This window comes from Crocodylus porosus, unplaced genomic scaffold (assembly GCF_001723895.1).
Source record: "Crocodylus porosus isolate Cpor-Errol unplaced genomic scaffold, CroPor_comp1, whole genome shotgun sequence".
Taxonomy (NCBI): Eukaryota; Metazoa; Chordata; order Crocodylia; family Crocodylidae; genus Crocodylus; species Crocodylus porosus.
In genome coordinates this window covers 9,840,479-9,861,614 of record NW_017728929.1, presented here as the reverse complement: position 1 = coordinate 9,861,614, position 21,136 = coordinate 9,840,479, and the positions used below count along the sequence as shown (strand labels likewise).

The window sequence follows — 21,136 nt, the reverse complement described above, 5'->3', positions numbered from 1 at the left end:
AGGGCATTACGGATACACCACTGCATGTGCATAAGGCTATCCCAGTGCACGGGAGCTGGCCAGCTGAGCGGGCAGGTCTGTCTCATGTTCAGTCCTAACCTGTATCCTCTGCTTTTGCTTGACCTCAGGAGAGCCTTTGCCTGGCACTGAGGGAGAAGAAAGATGAGGCCATGAACCGCCTGCAGCAGGAAAAGCAGAAATTGGTATCAAAGTATGAGGAAGAGAAAGAGGAGCTGACTGAGGAATTGCTGAGTTTGCAGCAGGAACGGGATGAAAGCCTCCTTCTTCTGGAGAATGACAAGCAGAAGGTGAGCAGGGAGGTTGTGACAAGAGACAGCCTTGCCAGTGGGAGGCTCTGTGGAGAGGTGCACAGGAGCTCTAGGTGTAGGAAACCCCCGTGCTACTCCACCCTGGTAGGAGGTGCCATAGGGTACAAGGATGCCAGCTGCCAGGAAGCTTGAGGCCACTGTAGACCTGGAGTATGTATGCAGGGGGTCTTGTGGATATCTTGATTGGAGGAATCACATATCCCTCCTATTTCCCAGCATTCCTAGCTCTTGCTATGGGATTGAGGGCTTTTCATTCCTGTCCTGCTGCCTTCTCCAGGCTTTGTCCCTGAAGGAAGCGGAGAAGAATCTCCTATCAGAAAAACTCAGTGAGGTCCAGCGGGAGCTTGCAAACACCAAGATGGAGATCGACCGGGTCAAGCTGGAAGCTCTGAACCGCCAAGAGCAGGATAAGGTGAGCCCGGATCCTTTTTTAGACTGGTGATTCTCAACCAGGGATTTGACACCTTGGGGTGCCTTAAGATCTTTCCAGGGTGTGGGGAGAGCCACCCAATATAAGCATTATTAGGTGTGCAAACACAATTCACACAACAGACCCAGAGATTTCAATAAGAATCCATAGTGGTAAAACCATTCTGCCCCATTGTGCTCTTTTTGAGTTCTTTGCAATAGAAAAACATGCTGTATTATTTTTCCATAGTCAAAAAATTAAGTGAAAACTGAGAGCTGGCATTTTCCAAGAGGTGCCCTGAGCCTAACAAGGGGTGCCTTGAATCTAAGAAGGTTGAGAAGTACTGCTCTAGACACTTCCTGTTCTGTCCTCATGGACACAAAGAACAGTTGATCTCCATTCTCTTTAAAAATACCCCTTTTTTGTATCTGAAGACTGTTACCAATTCTCTGGTTCCTCCTCCCACTCCCAAGTCTTGTCTTCTCCAGGCATAAATAAGACCAGTTCTAGGGAATGGGGCTAGCCAGCCCCAGGTGATGCCTGCACCATAACAAGGGTTTGATCCAGAGTCTCACAGCTCCTCTGGGCTCCATCTGGTGTCCTGTGATCTGCTATAAACAGTAAAATACGGAAGAGCCTAGAAGAAGCCCGCAAGGCAAGAGGCTTCTCTCAACATAGAGTGGCACATTACAGTGACAAAGTGAAAGGGGAGTAGTAGCATATCCTAGCACATGTGCTGCAGGATGGGCCTGCTGTGGATATACAGATGTGGCTATCATTACGTAAGTAGACACTAGACTGGTATGAGTAGGGCAGGGTATAAGCAGAGAATGAAAGCCCTGTGGAGGGTGCAGGGTAAGTGACAATGCAGGTTTGTATGTGAAACTTTTACTACCTAATTTCAACCCTGAAAAATGTGACTGAGGTCACAGGTGAAATGAGCTGAACAGTTGCAGCCCATTTCCCGGTGGAAACAGGTAGGTATTAGGGAACTACCATACTCCAGGGCACAAGCAACACCCTGACTGAACCAGCCTGACATGCTGAGCCAGGTGAGGATGAAGATGCACTGGCTGAGCTGTGGGCTGGTCTGTCACCAATGCTGTGAGTTTTTAGTCCTCTTGCAGAGTACCCTGGTGACGTTTCACTGGGTTCACATACTGCTGGATGGCTTGCTTTGTGTTACAGTCAGAAATGTGTGCATGACATCAACAAGGGCTAGGCCACCAGAAAGCCTGGCTCCAAGGAGCATGTTCATGAAAATGCAGCCCCTGCCTCAAAGCAAACTGCACAACAGGGTAAAATCTTCTAACCAGAGCTAATCGGAAGTGCACTAAGTGGAAGGGCTGTTGGGGAACCAAAGCGAAATCAGATACAAAGCATAACTTCCCTGACCACTGTAAACAATCCCCGGCTGCCAAACATGTTCAAACATTGCTATATGGGAGAACTAGAAACAGCCTTCTGGACTTTACTGGTGCGTGGGGAAGGGGAGAGATTTAGGGCCCTGGAAAATTGCCTGTTTGATTCCCTAAGCACCATTCTTCTCACACTGAAGTCAGTAGAAAAATGTTCCTTTGGCTGCTGTGGTTCTTCCCCCTGCAGCCCTCTGTGTGAGGGGATCCTTGGGTGTGTAACCAGCCTGTCAGCCCTTTGTAGCTGGGACTTGCAGTTGTTAGCTGTTGTTCATACACACAGAGGCATAGCTGGGCTGTTCTGCACCCTGGGCAATTATACAATGTCCACAGCAGTGCCAGGTGCTATGATACTAGTCACAGAGGGGTGATCAGCCACTGCTGTGCTCATGGCTGTCCTTGCACCATCTCACAAAGGGATGGGCTGCTTCTGTTGCCCTCCCTTTAGTTATGCTATTGCATCAACATGTGAGTGATGTTGTATTATAGTAATAAATGAGTCACTCAGGTACTTTCCAGTAGCCATGATCTCTGGACTGGGGATTGACAACCTTAGAAAAACAGGCCAGAGGATGGCACAAAGCCCCTTTCCCCATTCCTCTCCATAGGTTATGCTGATGAGAAGCAGCAATATGAAACAGAGTCAGTTTCACCTCCCCCTGTGAAGCCCACAAAAGAGGGAGTCCCTTTTGCTGTGCCAGCTCATAGGCTGGGGCCATGGCAGGGCTTGTGGAAGAACTAGACAAAGGAGCAGAGGGAAAGAATAGAGGCTGAGCCAAGGTGCCAGGGTGTGGAGGGGGTGATTCCAGGGATTAGCTGGGAAGGGAGGAGCCACCAGGGAGGCAGAGCAGGGAAAGGACCAAGAGACAGGACTGAGGGTCTCTCTGCCTTGCACAGCTGTGTCCCTTCTGCCTTGTCTCTCCTGAGCAAGGGACCACTGCTGAGAAATAACCCCTGCCTCCACATGCTAAACCCAGAAACACAGCAGTGAAGCTGTTGCAGGGGTGTCCCATGGCTCCTTTCAAATCTCTGGTAGTGGATCCCTTGAGGGACACCCCCAGAGTAGCTTCACTGCTGCACTGCCAGGACATGAGCAGAAGGAAGTGGGTGGGGCATACCCAGCAGCATCCCTCTGTGAAGACAGCAGGGGTACAGTCTAGATGCATCCCTGCCCTTCCTCACTGTCAGACATGGGTGTACACAGAATAAGAGCAACTGGGCACGGTGTGTATCTTGGCAGTGGCAGTAGCCCAGCTTGGCAGAGAGGCAGCAGAAACATGGCCTATGAGGTTTGCCTGCATCTAGGGCCCATGGATGCTCCTTGTGAGGCCAGTGGCATTGACATGCCCTGGGACAGGATGAAAAAAGGAGATGGTGAGAGAGTGGCCAACAGGAGGGGAAGAGGGACAGCAGCAGAGCCACCTCTGTGCATGTGGCAGCCATGAGCCTGCCACAGATTCTATTGCCATGTTCCCTCAGAGCAGCTGTCCTCCACTTACAGTTCACTGAATCCTGCTGTGGGACAGCTGTCTATGGGAAGTGCCAGATAGTTCAGGATCATGCCTAGACCATAGAGCAGGATTTAATTAGAAAGCTAATGGTTCTATTGGTTTTCATCATGGGTAGAAGATGCTGAGTGTCATGAACAAGCTAGGAGTAATGGCTATCTCTGCTGCCACTCCTCTAGGTTTTGCCAGGCCTTGGCATTGCTCTACAGAGTTCCCCTTTTCTGAGCCATGCCTTGGACCAGGCAAAGGCTCCCTCTGGGTTACACAGTGAGTCAGTGGAGAAACAAGAAACATCTCTAACAATCGGTACAACTCTGTGTTCCTAACACATGCTGCTTTTGAGCAGCGCTGTGTTTACTGCATCGCTGGGCTCTTATTAATGCCAGACAACCAAGGGGTGAAAGACCCATCAGGCTTTCTTGTGTAAGCTTTTCTCCTGTTTTCAGGCAGCTCCACATGGTCATTTTTGCATGAGGGGAGCTCTACCAAATGGGGAATGGGCAGGACAGGAGTGTGAGTGCAACCACAGATCCCTGTCTGGGGAGCAGGGGTTTTGCAATGGAGTCCTGGAAGCAGCCTCATATTTCTTCATCGGGCTGCAGGCACAGCTCTGAGCTTGCTGGTCCTTGGAGAAATCGGATGTAGCTTGCAACCCAAAACAAGATCTTCTGGCACCAGAAGAAAAGGCCTTGCCCAAGAGCCTCTCATTTCCTGTAGCTTCTCTCCTCTTCCCCTCCCACCCCAAAGGAGCTCTCCTCTGCTCAGATGGCAGCTGACAGACAAGAACACAGTCAAGGAGTGGAGCTCCTGTTTAGCCCCTGGTGCCACATGCCTGCTGTGTGTTTTGCTGTGAATTTGATGTATGTGTTTTCTTTGTTTCCACCCATCTTTGGGAGTAATCAAGGAATTGTGGGCCAGGCGGTCTGGGCCAGAACAGCAGAGCAGTGAGCACATTCATAGGCCCAGGGGGAGCACTTATTCCCTCAGTGCAACAGCTGGCCAGTTTCCCAGCTGGTGTTGACCAGCACAGCTCTGGTGAAGTCAGTGGGCCAAATCCCCAAAGGATATAAACTTTTATAGAGCTGGGCCAATTTACACCCAGGAGAGACCTGTCCCTGTGTTCCCAAGTTCTCCTTAGCATCCAGACCTTCTCTCCCTCCTGACCTGTCTTTGTTACTCAGTGAAATGCTACAGGCTGGTGGATATCAGGCCCCAACCTAGTCTCACTCACACCCCTGAACTCCAGTGGCTTTGCTGGGGTCATTACTGGTTGCTACCAAAAAAGTGGGGATCAGAGTCAGGCACGTGCTTGTTGGAGAGCTCATAAGCTCTCATTTCTCCTGACTTTAACATGCAGGAAGAGAAAACCAGGTTTCAAAGAGACATCATGACAGCCAGTCATTTTCAAACCAGCCTTAAATGCAGCTTTGGGTATGGACTTTGACCATCGAGCTCTCCATAACCAGCCTGAGATTTCCTGTCCATTTATGTGCTGTTCTCAGTCATGATGCTGTGTGAGAGGGACCCATATGAACCCCAGGGGAAAACTGCTGACTCAGGGCCTGCTCCTGCAGGGTCTAAGGGGGCATGGAGCTCTGTGGACTATAATGCATCTCTGCATGGGTAACACCAGTACTGTAAAGTCCAGATGGCTCCATGTTGGTTCGCAGTCCAGTTGTGAGCAACAGCTTCTTTAGCATGAGACAGACAGTGACCAGAGAAACTAGCCCTTCTTTCACCCATTCTCACTTGGCTCTAGGAGTCTTGGTGTTAAATGAAACAGCTGTGGGTCAAACAACACAGCAGGCAGAAATACACTAAGTGAGACCATCTCTTTAGCCTCTCTTTAGAGCACCGCTACAAGGTACCGTAATACCTGTCTACTGTGTGCCGTTACCCTGGGATAGTTATTCATCTCTCCAGTCTTCGTACAAAACCAATGTGAATTACTCTAGGTTATGTCACTGTCTGCCTCTGTCCTTAGAATGAATTCTAGCAGCAGGAGAGGATAATGTTGGAAATTAGTCTGATTCTCCTTCAGCTGAAGCTGATAAAAGTGTGACCAGTCACTTCACAGAAAACAGGATAAGGCCCTTCAGATGTGTCCTTAAAGGCCTTATCTGCAGCTGGTGTAAATCAGCATAACTCCACAGAAGGGGGTCGTACTCCACTGCTTTACACCAGGTGAAGGTCTGGCCCATGGTGCCCCAACCCACTGAGAGAACAGTCCTCTTTATCCAGGAGGGCCATGAGCGTGTGTGGAATTGAGTGTGCAGCAGTCTCAGGAGTCAATCCAGAGAACAGCAACACGTGCAGTCAGTGCCTAGGAGGAATGAGCCTGTGCTCTGGGAAGCACTGGGAGAATAAAATCCTCATCTATCACAGTGCAAGGCAGAGAAGAAGGAGTGGGAGGGGTGCCTGCCCAAGGATTAAGGGACAGGGGTGCTAAGGAGGAGGAAGATTGTTCAGGGAGGAATAACAAAGTACTGAGCTACAGCATTGCAAAGAAAAGCTTAGGCAAGACATCAGGAAAAATTTCCTAACAATAAGGTCAATTAGACCATGGAATAATGTTCTCTGGGAAGCGCTGGAATCCCCATCGCTGGAGTTATTCATCCCTGGTCTAGACAAATCGCTCGGGAATGTTCTATAGAGAGCGATACTGCATTGGCAGGGGGCTGGGCTGGATGATCTAATAGGTCGTTTTCCATCTCTGCATTTTAAGATTCTACAAATTTTAGCTGCATTAAAAACATAGGAGACAGAAAACCATGGGTACACCACACACCTGCAAGTGTCCAAATTGACACAAAACACCATGGAAAGGGAGAGAGAAAGAGAGAATGCCTGGGAAGCAGTTGGCAGTACCCATTAAACCCTGCTGACACAAGGCTCACAGGCAGCTCTGCCTTCTGGAAAAGGCACAACTTCTGCCCAGGCTCCTGGAAGGGGTGTGGCCCTGATGCCTTTCCCATTCCATTTTTGCTGGGCTGCAGCAGGCATGTTGGAGGAGGAGCCAGAGGGTGGGGGCAGCAGCAGGGTGTGGGGGTGTCTGGGAAGTGCAGGCATGCGTTGTGCCCCTTATCCACCCTGCCATGCTCAGCTGCATTGACCAAACCAAAGAAGGAATTGACAGGCATACCCTCACCCACCCCAGTATCAGCAGAAGGGCACCCCTGCAGGCAGAGCTGGCATAGTTGCTTTGGACACCCTCCAGCAGGACCCCCCCAGTTCATGGGGGTATGTGGGGCTGGCAGGGAGCATGTCTGGGGCATACTAACACTCCAGCTATTCCCAGCTGCTGGAACAGCTGACCAGGCCATTTTGGACAGGGCCTAGAGAGGTGAGCCCTCGAAGCTGCCATGGACTGTGTTAGGAGGCTTAACCAGCCCCCTGCTACTCTGGGATCAAGGATGTACATGGTCTCCCCTCTCTGGCCCAGCTCAAGGCTCAGCACAGGGCCAAGTCTCAGTGTGGGCCTGACTCTCCTGTTTTGCACCTTGCCATGGACCAGTTACCAGCCTATGGAGGTCAGTAGCCCTCCAAGTGGACTCCCACTGCTCTTATTCCACTGAAGTGCAAGGGAGACCTCCAGACATACTGCATGGGATGGAGGGGAGAACCAGGACATACTGTGAATGTGCTGCCCACCTGGGGAGGAAGCAGGGGTGGAGGCTGGCAGGCAGAGAGCAAAGTGGGAGTAGCAGGTTCATACAAGGAAGGCAGGCCAGGGAAGTACACCTGATTAGATTCAGAGGACAGTGTACAGTCAAGGGAGAAGACCTACTGCTGGCTGGAAGTGCCCTCCACAGATATGGACAGACAGCATTTGTAGCACTCTGAGTGCCTTTCAGGTATTCTGAAAAGTGAAGATACAGATGTATGTAGCCAGTGAAATGCTTCAGGTCAGGCAGTGCCACCTCAAATGTGACCCAGTAACCACATTGGGGCACTTCATGGTGAAGTGTGACATTGGCCCTCTCCATGCGTGTCGGTGCTGCTCTGGAAACAAGCCACCCTCAGCAGCCAGTGTGAATGCCAGTTATTGCCCCACTCTCCTGTAGGCCTGCAGAAAGGGGACAGAGCTTCCCATGACATGGCATGATGGGTGACAGTGCCCAGGATGCCCACCACCTGCTGTGGCCTGGACAGCAGGGTCAGCAGCAGGGAGGCAGGGGGCCAAGTGCCTGCCCAGGAGACTGGCTCAGCTCTGCTTAGTGGCCCATCTGCCCTACACAACTGACTCTGATAAAAGTGAGTCTCCCCTGCACAAGGCCACAGCCCAAGACCTGCTGCAGTGTTGGTGAAAAGTTAGTCATGCACAAGCCTGCAGCTAGTGTTACCCACTGCTCTGGGTGTGATGGGCCTCACTCCATGTCCACTCCACAAAGGGGACAAGTCTAGTACAGACCCTGCCAAGGTGCTTTAGCTCCAGTGTACCTGCCCATGTGTTTCACCTCATAGAGCCCTGGTTCAGTCCTGAGGCTTGGCCTGTACCATGGCTGTCACACTAATCTGCTGCATGTCAAGCTGGCTGCAAAGCAAGGTAGTGGGTATCCCAGGCAGCCTGGTTTGTATTCCTGTTATAAGCATGGGTCAGTTGTACTCTGGTTTAACTCCCTCTCTTACCATTCACTCTGTCTGTGTATTCTGGGTTTAGAAATACAGCCACAGGGCTGTAAATCACACATCAGGGTGAGTTGCTTTGATCAGGATGAATGTGACAGAGCAGCATAGCCTGACATTCAGTGGTGATGCAAAGATGCAAAACAAGCAGTGGTGACCCCACATCTCCTGTTCCCTGTAGAACACAGTAGCCAGCATCACCAGTGAGCTGCAGACCTTCCAGGCCCAGTTTGAAGATGCAGTGGCTGCTCACCAGAAGGAGACCAAGAGCTTGAACGAGCGCATCAAGGAGCTAGCAAAGGAAAAGGATGCTGTGGCCAGAGAGGTATCTGCTGCAAAGCTGGGCTATGTGTGTGTGTTGTGCCTCAGTGCTCAGTTTTCACAATGGGATGGTCTGACAGGTGAGATGGGCTCAGCTCCATGTGCCCTGCTGATGGCCACCACTGCAACCCCAAAGGTAGCACTAGCACCAAGCTCAAAAGAGACACTAGTTCAAAATAGCTGTACACTCTCTCCCATGGCAGTGCCACAGAACCCATCCTTCCTGCTGTTTCTTCTGTACCTTCTGCTTCTGATGGGGCAGGGTAGCTCATGCCATGAGAGAAATGATGCCCAGGTGCTAGGCCGAGCTCATTGCCGACTTCCCTCAGGATCCAGCTTCTTCTCAAACAGCTTTGGTAAGTCAAGAGTCAGCAGCAGAGTGAGAGAATGGCCCCCAACATGAAAGGACAGGAGGGGGAGAGGGGGGAAAGAGAGAATTAAAGGACATAAAAGAGGAAGAGAAAGTAATTTAACATGACAGGCTGTTTATTTTGGCAAAAATGGTCTCCTTTCAACAGATTTCAAAGTCTGACCCCAGGAGGGACCACACAGAGGAGCAAGAGAGGGAGGGGGTTCAGGGAGTGGGGCAAAGGAGGTCCTGTGCCAACTTTGCCATAAGGTATGAGGGATCACAGTAGAGAAATAGGCATGCCATGTTAAGGGCTGGGGGCAAAGATGTGGGGGGACAAGACTGATGATGAGGGAGTGGGGCTGGGGCTGGGACTGGGCTGGGACAGGGAGAGATAGGGAGTGGAAGGATAGTTCCAGGACTAATATAACAAACTGAGGGCAGAGGAACACAGAGAAAGCCTCACAGACGCCAGCTATGGCCTACTTATTGCCAAGGGAATCATAACATTTTCACAGACTTTTAACTTAAGAAAGTCTCTCAGGCTGGTTCAGCAGCCATGCCGTTCCAATACATGTATGCATGCATGCACACACACACGCGCACACACGCATGCACACACTAACACACTCCTCCGCTACTCCCATTTCCCACTCCCTGTTCTGTCCTTCAGTCCAGGACTTCACTGGAGTTTTGGCTCCCTGAGCATGATTTCAAAAGAGGCTGTTTATAAAAATTTCTAGTAAAGAAATAATTATTATAATCACATTAAGAGTTTTGGCTGTAAAACCCTTACACATGCAGGAGGCTGTCTTTGCAGGGAAGGAGCTAGGCTTTTTTTCCCCCCTGGGTTTTGTTCTTTTTTCTTGATCCCAGCCCCCCTCCCCTTTATCCTGGGAAATGAAAACAGTTTATTTTATGATGGATCGTCCCTTTCTTTGGTCACTGACCTTCTGGGCGAATTTCTGCTGAGCTCTGCGGAAAATGCTCAGGCACGTTTGTATATCCCATATGTGGGTGGGGGGAAGGGGGAGCTCACCCTAATCCTTCTCGAAAACAGAACAACAATAACATAGAGTGGGACAGAGCAACCCAGGCCAACAGGGAGGATCTGGACAGTGTTAGGAAGTAGGAAAGAAAGAAAGAGAGAATGAAAGAATCTGGTGACTTTAGGTTCCTGCAGAAATGCCTGTTCCACCCCTTCCCCTGAGAGATACCCAAGGACAGAACTGAAGGAGTGGGATAAGCTTGAGGCAGTTTTTTAATAAGGGAGCAAAATCAATTAAGCAAGCACCAGGAGATTTTTGCCCAGCTTTTTCCCTACCCACACCCACGCAGCTGACTTATCCCCAAGAGATCATTAAACAACCTTCATTCCCCTCCCTCTTTACAAAGGGAGGGGGCTTGCTTAGGCCTGTGTGGACCAGTGAATAAGCTCCAAGGTTCGGGTTTCCCCACACATCTCTGACACAAACACTGGACACGTCACATCACCCCTTGATTCCTCCATTTACCTGCCCACCCTCTGAGGCAAGGAGTGCCCCTCACAGCACCCAACTCAGCAGGGCTGGGGTCTGAGCCTGGACTTCTAGGGGCCACAGTAATGGAAACATTAGTGATGCTTCTGCTGTCTGGGAGTCATTCCCTTTCAAGCTGTTAATACCCTGGGAATGGGTCCTGATACATGGACAGATGTGCCCTCCAATGCACCTTGTGATGTCTCCATGTTTGCTGAGCTGGTGCATGAAGGAAGAGCAAAGTTTCTGAGGAGACAAGGCAGCTTGGCCCACCAGTGTGCTGCTTTAGCCATTGAGCAGTGGCTGCAATGTGGGTGATTTGGGTTCCCTAATCTCCCTGTCCCCAGTCCCAGGATGGCTGAGGAGTTACCATCTACAGACCCGTGGGCTGGGGGAGGGCACATATCTTAATATACTTTGAAGCAACAGACACTGTCCTCAAAGTACTGAGTTCTTCTCCTGAGGGGAGGGGTACAATCTCCTTGGACACTAGTGGGACCTGGCCAGTGCCCCACTGAGCACCCCTTGCAAAGAGTAAGGATGTCATACCCCTATAGCCACTTTCTCCTTGGGGATCAGGGTTAGATCCACCCATCCCAGCAATAGTCCTGAGGGAGGCTGCCCCCACCTTTGTGCACTGTTCATGGGCCAGAGCCCAGGGACATGTGTCCATCCCCCAACAGGCAAACCAGCTTCAGACACAGCTGCAGCTGGTGGAGGATGCCCACAATGGGGTACGCCAGGAGCTGATCGAGTTGCACCGCCAGCTGCGGGAGGGTGAGGAGGCCCGTGAGCGTCAGCGCCAGGAGATGCTGGGCATCCGCAGGGCCATGGGGGACGAGACCAGGGAGAAGGAAGCACTGCAGAAATCCAACATTGAGCTCCGGGCTGTTATCAAGAAGACGGAAAGTGAAAGGATTAGGTAGGCTGAGTGCCCTCCCTGGCAGGCTCTGCTGTGCAGTAGACTCTCCCTAGTGCTTGGGTAGGCTGGTGGTGTCAGAGCATTGCCAGCAACTATTAGTGTGGCCCCAGATTGGAGTCATGGGGTGGGATTAGCAGCTAAAACTCAGAGGTGCTTCCATACATGCCTGTCGCCAGCTAAGTGCAGGGCACACTGCAGCCACTCCAGTGCTGTACAACTAGCAGTGTACCCAGGCAGGCCTGGGGCAGCTGCTTCCCTCCATCAGGAATCCTTACTGTCCAAGCCACATCTCTCTCTCTCTGGGTCTAGGCCTGGTGCCAGCCTATGCCAGGGACTGCTCTGGGACTCCTTGGAATGGGTCTCAGGAGCACAGACCCATTCTTTTCCTGCTCTGCTTGCATTCCAAGCCATCACAGAACTCCCACACAGGTTCCCTCCCTAGATGTCCCTGCAGGCCAGAGGCTGTGTGCACATCCACCCTGCAGCAAAGGCAGCCCTTCCCTGCCTGATGCTAACACAGATAGAGTTTGATCACAACACTTCAGCTGTCCCCCAGTCCATAGAAATATGCACATTTGCTTCAGCTTTAAGAGAGCCAAAGAGGAGAAAGAGCAGAAGATTGCCATCCTGGAGGAAGCAAAGGCTTTGGCTCAACAAGAGGTGGGAGAGCTGAAAGCAAACCTGCGTGAAGTGGAGAAGACACGGATGGAGGCCCGGCGGGAGCTGCAGGAACTGCGCAGGCAGGTGAGTGCAGGCTACTTGTGGGCATGTGCCTGCCAGGCCTCAGCAGTCCCAGCTTCATCTTGGCCCCCACACTCCCACACCCAGGCATGCTCTCCTCTCAGCTGAGGATTCCCAGTCTGCAGCACCTGTCTGTGGCCACGCCTGGTCACCTTTCCCCATTGAATAAAACCAGGAGGAGGGATGGCAGCATGAGACCAAAAGAGAGAGTTGGAAGCAGCTGAAATCCATTGCTGGTGCCCATGAGTGCATCTTGGAGGAAGATGAGGATTCTCTCTACCTCACATACTTCCTTGTCCCATAAAGCCCTAGGGTTGCCCTTGGCGTCAGTCCAGTGTGAGGCTCACAGTAGGAGCCTTCCCATAATGTCCTTGACTTGTTCCTTGTCCTCTCTGGCCACTGGAACCAGCTGATTGCAGAGAGGAGCATTCATCTGACTCCTAACAGGTCACAACCTAGCTCCCTCAAGACCCTGAGCAGGCAGGCTCCATGCTGTGTCCAGTACAGGCCACAGATGACTAACCTGGCTGCATCAGCAAATAATTTCACCAGCAAAGGTGGTCCCATCGATGAAGGGACCATTTTTCAGTGTCCAAATCACCATTGCCAGGGAGAAACAGCCCTGCCCTCATCCAGGGCAGCAGTAGTGGCCATTAATGCCTTCCCTATAGAGGCTGCTGGGCAGAGTCAATGGGCCATCCTACAAAGCCAATGGTGAATGTGCCCCATCCCCTTTGCAGGTGAAGACTCTAGGAGGTGAGATTAGCAAGAAGAGCAAAGAGGTGAGTGAACTGCAGGCCCGGATCCTGAAGAAGGAGCAGCATGAGCAGCTGAGCCGCCGGGAGGTCCTGGAGCTGAAGCAGAGGATCACAGAGCTGGAGACCAGCCAGGACCACGCACGCAAGGAGGTGTGACAGGCAGGCCCTGTACAGCCAGGCAGGGCTGGGGCATCCCAGAGCCAGGCACCAGTATAGCTTAAATAGGATAAACAGGATGGGGGAGCAAGTGAGGGAAGGAAGCAGAAAGGATAGGGAAGTGAGAAGAACAGAGGAGGGGGCAGGGCAGTCTCTTAGTTGGAAGCTACACATGTCACCCATGTAGGCCCCTCAAGGCCCTCTGGGAGACCACAGGGAGTCTACAATTCTATAGCCCTCTCCCTTATGACAGAGGGGATGGCCTCTACGGCCTGTCCATAAATGCAGCCCTGCAGCTCTCCAGAGATTGCCCCAAGGCTCTGTCTGCTATGGAGGTGAAGAGCGATAGCTCTGAACTTGCCCCCTCGGGCTGCAGAAAGTTTCTGCTCTTGGCTGGCTGTGCTTAGCCTGCTCTGCACAAGGAGCCCCTTCCCTCCCATCACATCTGCCCCAAACAGCAGGGCAGCACAGCATTGATGCCCCAAGGCTTGGTGGGACACAGCAACATCCTGACTGTCCCCACCTTCCAGGTGCTGAACCTCCCAAACAGCAGGGCAGCACAGCATTGATGCCCCAAGGCTTGGTGGGACACAGCAACATCCTGACTGTCCCCACCTTCCAGGTGCTGAACCTGCAGAGGAAACTGACTGAGGTGGAGGCAGAAACCAGAGCCACAGAAAAGAACCTGGTTGACAGCCTGGCAGAGAGTCACAGCAATGAGAAAAAGCTCCGGGATGAGCTCCACAACCTGGAGATGAAGATGCAGCAGGCCAGTGGGGTGGGTGAGGGCCTCCAGCTACGCCTCAGCACCTCCGAGGGGCGCCTGCATGGCTTGGAAGCAGAGCTGGCCAAGGCAGAGGCTGCCAGGAGAGAGGCAGAGTCCAAGCTGGGGGCACTGCACTCTTCTCTACGCCGGACCCTGGGACTGGGCAGGAGAAGCCCCTCTCCACAGAGACCCTGCTCCCCTTCCAAAGGTCAGCCGCAGCCTTGGTGCAGACCTGAGGAATGCACTGGGTGAGGGCAGGTGGGTGAGTGGGGTTTGGGCATGGGCTGAGGGGAGCAAATACTTGCCTGATTTCAATCACTGTCAGGCCCACCAGTTTTAGCTGTTCAGGGATAAATTATGAGAAACCCTCATAGCTTCCCCAGGCTTGAGGTAAATGCCATCTTCGTAAGACCTGTGCTGCAATGATGTGGGCCTTGCTGGAAGGAGAGGGATCACCATGAGAGCAGTCACCTGGCAGGCTAACTAGGGAAGCCTTAGGGGATCAAGTTCCCCAGGCAGCAGCTCTTACTCTGACACTGGGTAGGGGATAAGGTGGGGACTGCTTGGGAGGCAAGAGTCTTGGTATCTATGTGAAGTGGCCCCAGGACTCACCCCAGGCTGGCTCATGGAGAGAACTACAATCTCCTGCTTACCATATCACAGCTGCCCTGCAGCCAGCCACTCAGTATAGCACCTACCCTGAGCACGGGTGGGGTTTAACCTTGTCAGACACTTCAGTTCCCAACACACCATCCCTTCGCCCAGGCTTTAATTGCTCCATGACTCCCACAGGACCTGATGGGCAAGGGACTCCAGCCTCCCGCACCAGCTCTCCAGAGAGGAACCGTTCCCACTCCCCCTTCAGGTGGGCCTCACCTTCCAGAGTGAGTGTGAGTGAGATTGACCCTGAAGTTGTCCGGGACACCTTAAGAAGTTTCCTGCAGGAGCTACGGGACACTCAAAGAGAAAGGGTAAGAGTCTTGTCTACAGTAACCTCCTGTCCCCCTCCCTTCCACTGCTGCTCTTCTACACACAGACCCTGCCTCCCTGAGCTAAGTGCCCTGGTGTCACTAATAAATGAAAAAGAAAATGAAGCTCCTATCCCTTTCATTTAAACTGATCATCCAAATAACCCCCTGTGGAACATTAAAAGACTTCACCCAAGGGCTGTCTTAATTCATTTAATCTGTCTAAGTAGCTTCCTTTCCATGTTATGTCCATCAGGCTTCTCAACTGAGCATTAGCTTCTGCTGCTGCAGTGTGAAGCATGAAGCCCCAGAACCTGAGGTACTGCATAAGAATAGGCTTCAGCCAGCTCACTGGCCAATCTCTGACAGTGCCTAACACCAGCTGTATCAGCAGAATATGTAGGAACACTGACACAACCTGCAAGGAAGGTGTCACCATGCCCCCATCTGTTGGAGACCTGTTTGTGACCAGATGTGGGAGGGTTGAGACTTGTTTATTGTTTTCCTCTCCATATGTTTGTGGTCTGTAGAAATGTCCATACCCTCTCAGAATCCTGCCAGGCTTTTGGTATCTCATGGCAGTGAGTTCCACAGGCTCAGCCACCCCATTTGGACGTGGCCACCACTTTTCCATTCCTCTGACTGTGTGGTGCTATAATGTGATTATAGAGGGGTGATCCTTCTCTGCCCTCCTTCTGTGGCCATTCCTTCCCTGATCCTGGCCCTACATCTCCCTCTTCCTCCCTGTCATCCCCCCTTGTTATCCCCTCCCCACCATTTCCCCTCCCCCACTCTTATCCCCTCCTCTCCACCCTCATCACTCCACCTCTTTCCTCCCTTCAGAGAGGGAGAGCTTTGCTCTTGATGGTCTCGTTAACACCAACTCCACTTTTCTTCCTTTTCAGCCTTTGCCTGTAACACAGAGCTGGAGGAGGGCCCAGAGCAACCCTGTGAGGGGTGAGAGCAGCCTTCCCACCCTCCAGGCTGCACTGGGAAGGGCCGTGTATGGTTCAAAGTATGTCTTTCCTTCTTAGCTGCTGATGGGGCAGAGGAGTGTTGCCAAGGATTGGAGCATATGAGGCCACATGCTAGGAAAGCCAAGCAAGCACTGATTGCTACTGTAGGCAGCTCAATGCAGCAATGTTGGATCTCTCCACAACCTGGCCAGGCAAGCAGGCTGGAGCCAGGATGTTAGGCCACATCAGGATATATGAGGGGTTGGAGTATGCTTCCAAAAAACTTCACTCTTCATGCACATGATAGCCCAGGAGCTTGGCTTCCATTCTGTCTCACGTTTGCCAAAAAGTTGCCTCATGGGGAAGAACTGGCAGGGAAAGAGAACAGGAAGCAGCAGGTTCATATGGACAAGATATATTTTCTTTTATTTTGCATTTAGTCACCTCCTCTCCCTGCCACCCTGGAAAGCCAGATTTGGACTGACTTAACAGCCCCACCCAAAAAGTAATGTGTCAGCCAGCAGGGGATTTGCCCCCATGAATCCAATGGAGCTTGTCCTTGTGGGGGTCAGTCCAGCAAGTCTGGCAGTACTGTGCCATTTTACAGTGAGTACTCCTACTGCAGTGCCCAGGATCTGTCTCAGGAACAGCCCACCAACACGCCTGCAAGCAGTAAACAGCCAAAGCTATGTAGCCAGAAGAGGCAACCCCTCCCTACACAGGATGGACACATCACTCTGCACTTCCAGCTCCTGGTGGCTTTGGAGCAAGGGAGTCGCTCAGTGAACCCACAGGCCAGTTCAGCTACATGTCAAGCACTGCATGCCCTAGCCAGCTATGCTTGATGACAAGCTGACCTTTCAGGAATTCCCATGGCACCTTTCTATGGCCACTCAGCCCTGCACACCTTCGGCCTTCCTTTGTCATGCCCTAGTGCCCAGAGCCCGAGCCTCAAAAAATGCATAACTGTTTATAGAAGAATCATTTTAAACCATGGACTGTCAAATAATCAGAGCCTTGAACTTTCTGAAGGGCTTTCTGCTGGATTGGGAAATCAATTAGCACTTTACAATGCTGTGCTGTAAAGCTCAAGCCCTTCTAGCTACTTCCACATCATTCTGGGCTGCTGAGGGTTGCTGGAACAGAGATGAACAACTTCATTCAGTTGCGTCTCAGCGAATATGTGGGAACATGGTGCCTGTTGAACTTGTGGGAGAGTGAATGACCTGATTAATATTTTCCTCGGTGCTTTCAAAATGTTCCTGTGCCAGGCTCCCACTGATGTCAGGAGAAAACCATCACTTCCCTGAATGAGAGCTGGATCTGGTCATCTCTATGAGGGCTGATTAAGCTGTCTGCCTAATCCAAGGCTCACCAAAGTCAGTTGAAAGACTCCTGTGGATTTCAGCAGGCACAAATTCTGAAGTGTGGCATGATGTGCCCCTTCTCTTCCATATAGAAAGGGAAACACAGAATCTCCAGTTTCCTACATAGTCATAGCTCATTATAATGTCATGATTTGGCCACCAAGCCACTCCAATCAACACATAGTGCTTCATGCTGGAAGTAGTGCTGTCTCCAAACTACCTTCCGTAGTGAAGACGAGGTTGGCAGGGGCTGTTCCACCTTGTGCAGATGAGGCTTATCAGGTGCCTATACACATGCTTGCGGGTGGGGAGGGGCCATTTTAATTAGAGTTGTTCCACCACAGCTCACTGTCACGTGTATTAAGCCCCCCTCATTTTAAAATGACTGCAGGGGCACTTTAACTAAAGGTCATTGAACAAGTCCCATGGACATTTTAAAATGCAGGGGTGAGGGAGGCTTAATACACATGACAGTGAGGTGATGCTGTAGCGTTCTAATTAGAATGTGGAGCACACTTGATTGATTGAGCCTGCTCTGACACATTCTGATTAGAACGTGGATTGGCAGGTCTATAGGCAGCCATCTTTTGGGCTCTTGGCTGGTTACCAGGCTGCCCTAAACTGAGCAAAGTTTGGGTATCAAAGAAGGTAATGGTCTTGTTACTAGGGAAGTGGAGTGGTCCTTGGCCAATGGACAACTGACACTGAGGACTAACCATCCATGTTGGGGCTAGAGGATGGGCCTCATTTGGTCATATTCTTCCTTAGATGGTAGTTGGATTGGAATTTGCAAACCAGCAGCCAACTCCTGCCTGGCACTGACCAGGCAGGGTGTGGTTATAGAGGTGCTACCAACAGCAGAACAAAGTTAAATATTTTTTTTTCCTTCTCAGATTGTTACAGACAAATTTGTGGTCACTCTGTATGGTCTCTTTTTGGAGTTCAAACACGGAATCTCTGCTTTCAGTACTACTTCTCTGCCTCCATGGGTCAAACTCATCTCTGGTGCAACTCTTATAACACAAACTGACTTAGACCTGTGCTGAATAGGGCACAGTTCAGTAGGAAACAAACAGGAAGCAGACGTCAAAGCGGAGCTGAGAGCAAAACCCTGCTGTCTTGAATCCCTGTCCTGTTCTCTGAGAACAAAAGCCTCCTTCCTTCTGTCATGATTTTTCTTTTTTTTGCAAAAATATTTATATATATATATATATATATATATATAAGATTTATTTATATGCGTGTGTGTGTGTGTGTATACCTCCAACACTCTGCCAAGCGGCCCTTGGGGTTCACTTGACAGATCAAAGCAAATCTTGACAGTTAAGCGATTAAAACCCCTTTACACAGTTTGCACCGCATATCTGTGCACCCATCTCCATACCTGTACCCCCACCCACTGCCCTCCTCACAGACCCTGCCCCTGAAAAAGTGCATGCCAGACCCCTATCCATCATATGATCTCTGCCTTTTCTTTCCCATTGTCCTCTTCTGTGTTCCTGTAGTACCAGTACATTTCACTTAGTCCCATTTTAATACAGTCCTCGACTGTGGGGGTCTGAGTGTCTGTTTATGAGCAGATTCCTGGCTTTCCACAGTGCATACCTGAAGCAGGATATGAACTGGTTGGAGTGAGCTGTCAGGGTCCCTTGCTGTCTGGTCAGGTGCCCATAGAGAACTGCTTCCCTGGTCAGGTCTCTGAAACCTGTCACCGCCAAGAGGAGCATACAGATTTTCTTCCACACCTCTCTGGCATATGGGCAATCCCAGGAGAGGTGGCTGATCATTTCTACCTGCCAGCAGCTCGTCTGTCTTGGGCAGTTTGATGGACTTCTCTGCCCTGTCCTGTTTCTCCATACACGTATGGGGAGTGCCTGGTGGGCTGCCTGCCAGTTCAGCACTTTGCAGGGCAGCTGCTGCAACGATGGCAGGTGCACACAATGACCAATAGGAGCCCATGAACCATGGTTTTACAAGATCCTGAAGTGCTTTTGAGAGAAATACAAGCTGCATGATACTATCATAGCGACCCTGATGAGCCACCACAAGATATAGGAGATGGTAAGGGCAAGAGACTCCATATCACCTGTCATAAGCAACGCATAGTGAGGCACGGCGGGGCATGTGCCCTCCTGTCTCCCTACAGTGGCATATGGATGTGGGGGTGGAGGGTCAGTCCCCTGGTGGCACTTCCGGTTTCACTGGTGGCACTTCCAGTTTTGCCACTAGTGTTTCCAGGGTCGACAATCAGCTTCCACTTTGCAATTGGCCACCGGGGTTACCCCCCACTCAGAGATTGGGTGCCCCTCCAGAATCAGGAGGCACCAATCGCCCATGTCAGCCATAAGCTTACTACCTGGTGACAACTGCCAGGCTGTGTGGGCTGCTAATCCCCACCTTTCTCTTCTGCCACCTCTCACTATATATTCTCTGTACTCCTATCTCTCTTGTCTGTGTTGAACTCCTAAAACCATGCTTCCTGCTCCCAGGATGACTTAAGGATCCATCTGATGAATATGAGCCATCAGCTGAATGAAGTAGAGAGTGACCGGGACCGGACCAGTAGTCGCATCCTGCAGCTGCAGAGGTTGCTAGCAGACTCAGAAGAAGGTCAGTCACTCTCCTCCTCTCTGCTCCCCATCAGTGCAGCTATGGTGTTGACTTGGGTAGTGGGAGTAGATTCCATCACTGCTAGTGACTGGGCTTAAATGAACATCAACCACTGCTGAAAGAAGCTTCCCTCACTGGGCAGGACTGGGCTGGAGAGGTTTGAGTGCGGGACTGATTAGCGATGTCTGACAAACCCTGGGTTTGTTGGAAGGATGCAGCCAAGAGGTGCACCTTGGGTTTGTTTCAGGAGAGGGCTAGCAGCTTGGAGGAGTACCTGGCCTTATCCTGTGTTCCAAGGAGAGTGAATGCAACATCCTCTCAATCCACTACACTCAACCCTGTGACTCAAGGACTGGGGAAGGGAAGGGCGATCTGTCTTAGGAATTGCTCACCCAGTCCTTGCAGAGATCCCCTGTCTGTGAGTGAATGAGCTTCCCTCCCAAAATGGCCCAATTCTCTGACCATGAATCTTCTGAAGCACCTGGCAGAGCCAGTTCCTCAGCCTCCTGGCTCTTCTTTGTGATGCACAGGGAAGCGAGGCACTGACGAGCGCCTGAGCAGCACACAGACAGCCCTGATTCTGCAGGAAGAGACTGTCCGGAGGACAGAGAGGGAGAGCCAAGCCTTGGCAGAGCAGATAGCCACTTTGGAGTGCAGCTTGCATGCCTGTCAGGAAAAGAACAGGGAGCTTCAGGTAGGTGTGCCCCTGCCAGGAGAGGAAACATAAAGCACAAGTTCAGTCATTCATGAAACAGGGAAAGGGGGTCTGGGAAAAATCCATGCTGGGAAGACGCAGTCTGTGTGGCTGCTGGGTGTTAGACTGGGAGTCCAGAGACCTGCCTTCTAATTCTAGCTCTGCTTCTGGCCTTGTAGTTACTGAGCAAGTCACTTTCCTTCTCAGAGCCTTTTTCACTCCAGCCCTTATCTACTCAGTCTTTCTGGGCCTGGGTGTCACTATATGCTTGTACAGCACCTAGGACCAGGGGTCCCTTTCCTCTGTGGGGACTTCTAGGTATTATTGGAATAACACTTCCCCTTAGCTGAGCTGAAAATGGCTTTGGGGCTTGCAGATCCATTCCCCATTGGGAGAAGAAGTTAGTGGTGCAGAGTAAAGTATTTCCTGACTGGAATGTGCTTATTTACAAACCACATGTGTCCTGATTACACAAAGGCAGTAGCAGGCTACATGCAGCAGCTCCATCTGGAATGACCTCAGTTAAAGCTCCACTCTTCTGTCATCCAGAGGCAACAGTCTTGGCCCTCTCTTGAAATGTGTAGGATCCTGACTATGTAACACATTTCTCTTCTTGTCCTGAGCCCTGGGTTTTAACCATGGCACCCTTTTTAGAGCCTGGGTCCCATGGCCTTCAAAGACAGGCTGGCCACTGCTTTTGTGCCACTGGTCTTTGTTACAGAAA

At 51.3% G+C, this 21,136-nt stretch overlaps 1 protein-coding gene across 1 annotated transcript in view; it reads left to right on the top strand.

Annotated features, from left to right (window-relative positions):
• The window catches only part of CROCC2 (ciliary rootlet coiled-coil, rootletin family member 2), a 78,738-nt gene that overhangs the window by 35,158 nt on the left and 22,444 nt on the right, over nt 1-21,136 (top strand). Inside the window, exons 21-30 of the mRNA XM_019543058.1 lie at nt 129-308; nt 607-741; nt 8,469-8,612; nt 11,158-11,396; nt 11,981-12,140; nt 12,878-13,045; nt 13,674-14,025; nt 14,610-14,788; nt 19,598-19,718; nt 20,249-20,412. Of these exons, the coding sequence (XP_019398603.1) occupies nt 129-308; nt 607-741; nt 8,469-8,612; nt 11,158-11,396; nt 11,981-12,140; nt 12,878-13,045; nt 13,674-14,025; nt 14,610-14,788; nt 19,598-19,718; nt 20,249-20,412 (1,842 nt within the window). The remainder of the gene's footprint in view (nt 1-128; nt 309-606; nt 742-8,468; nt 8,613-11,157; nt 11,397-11,980; nt 12,141-12,877; nt 13,046-13,673; nt 14,026-14,609; nt 14,789-19,597; nt 19,719-20,248; nt 20,413-21,136) is intronic.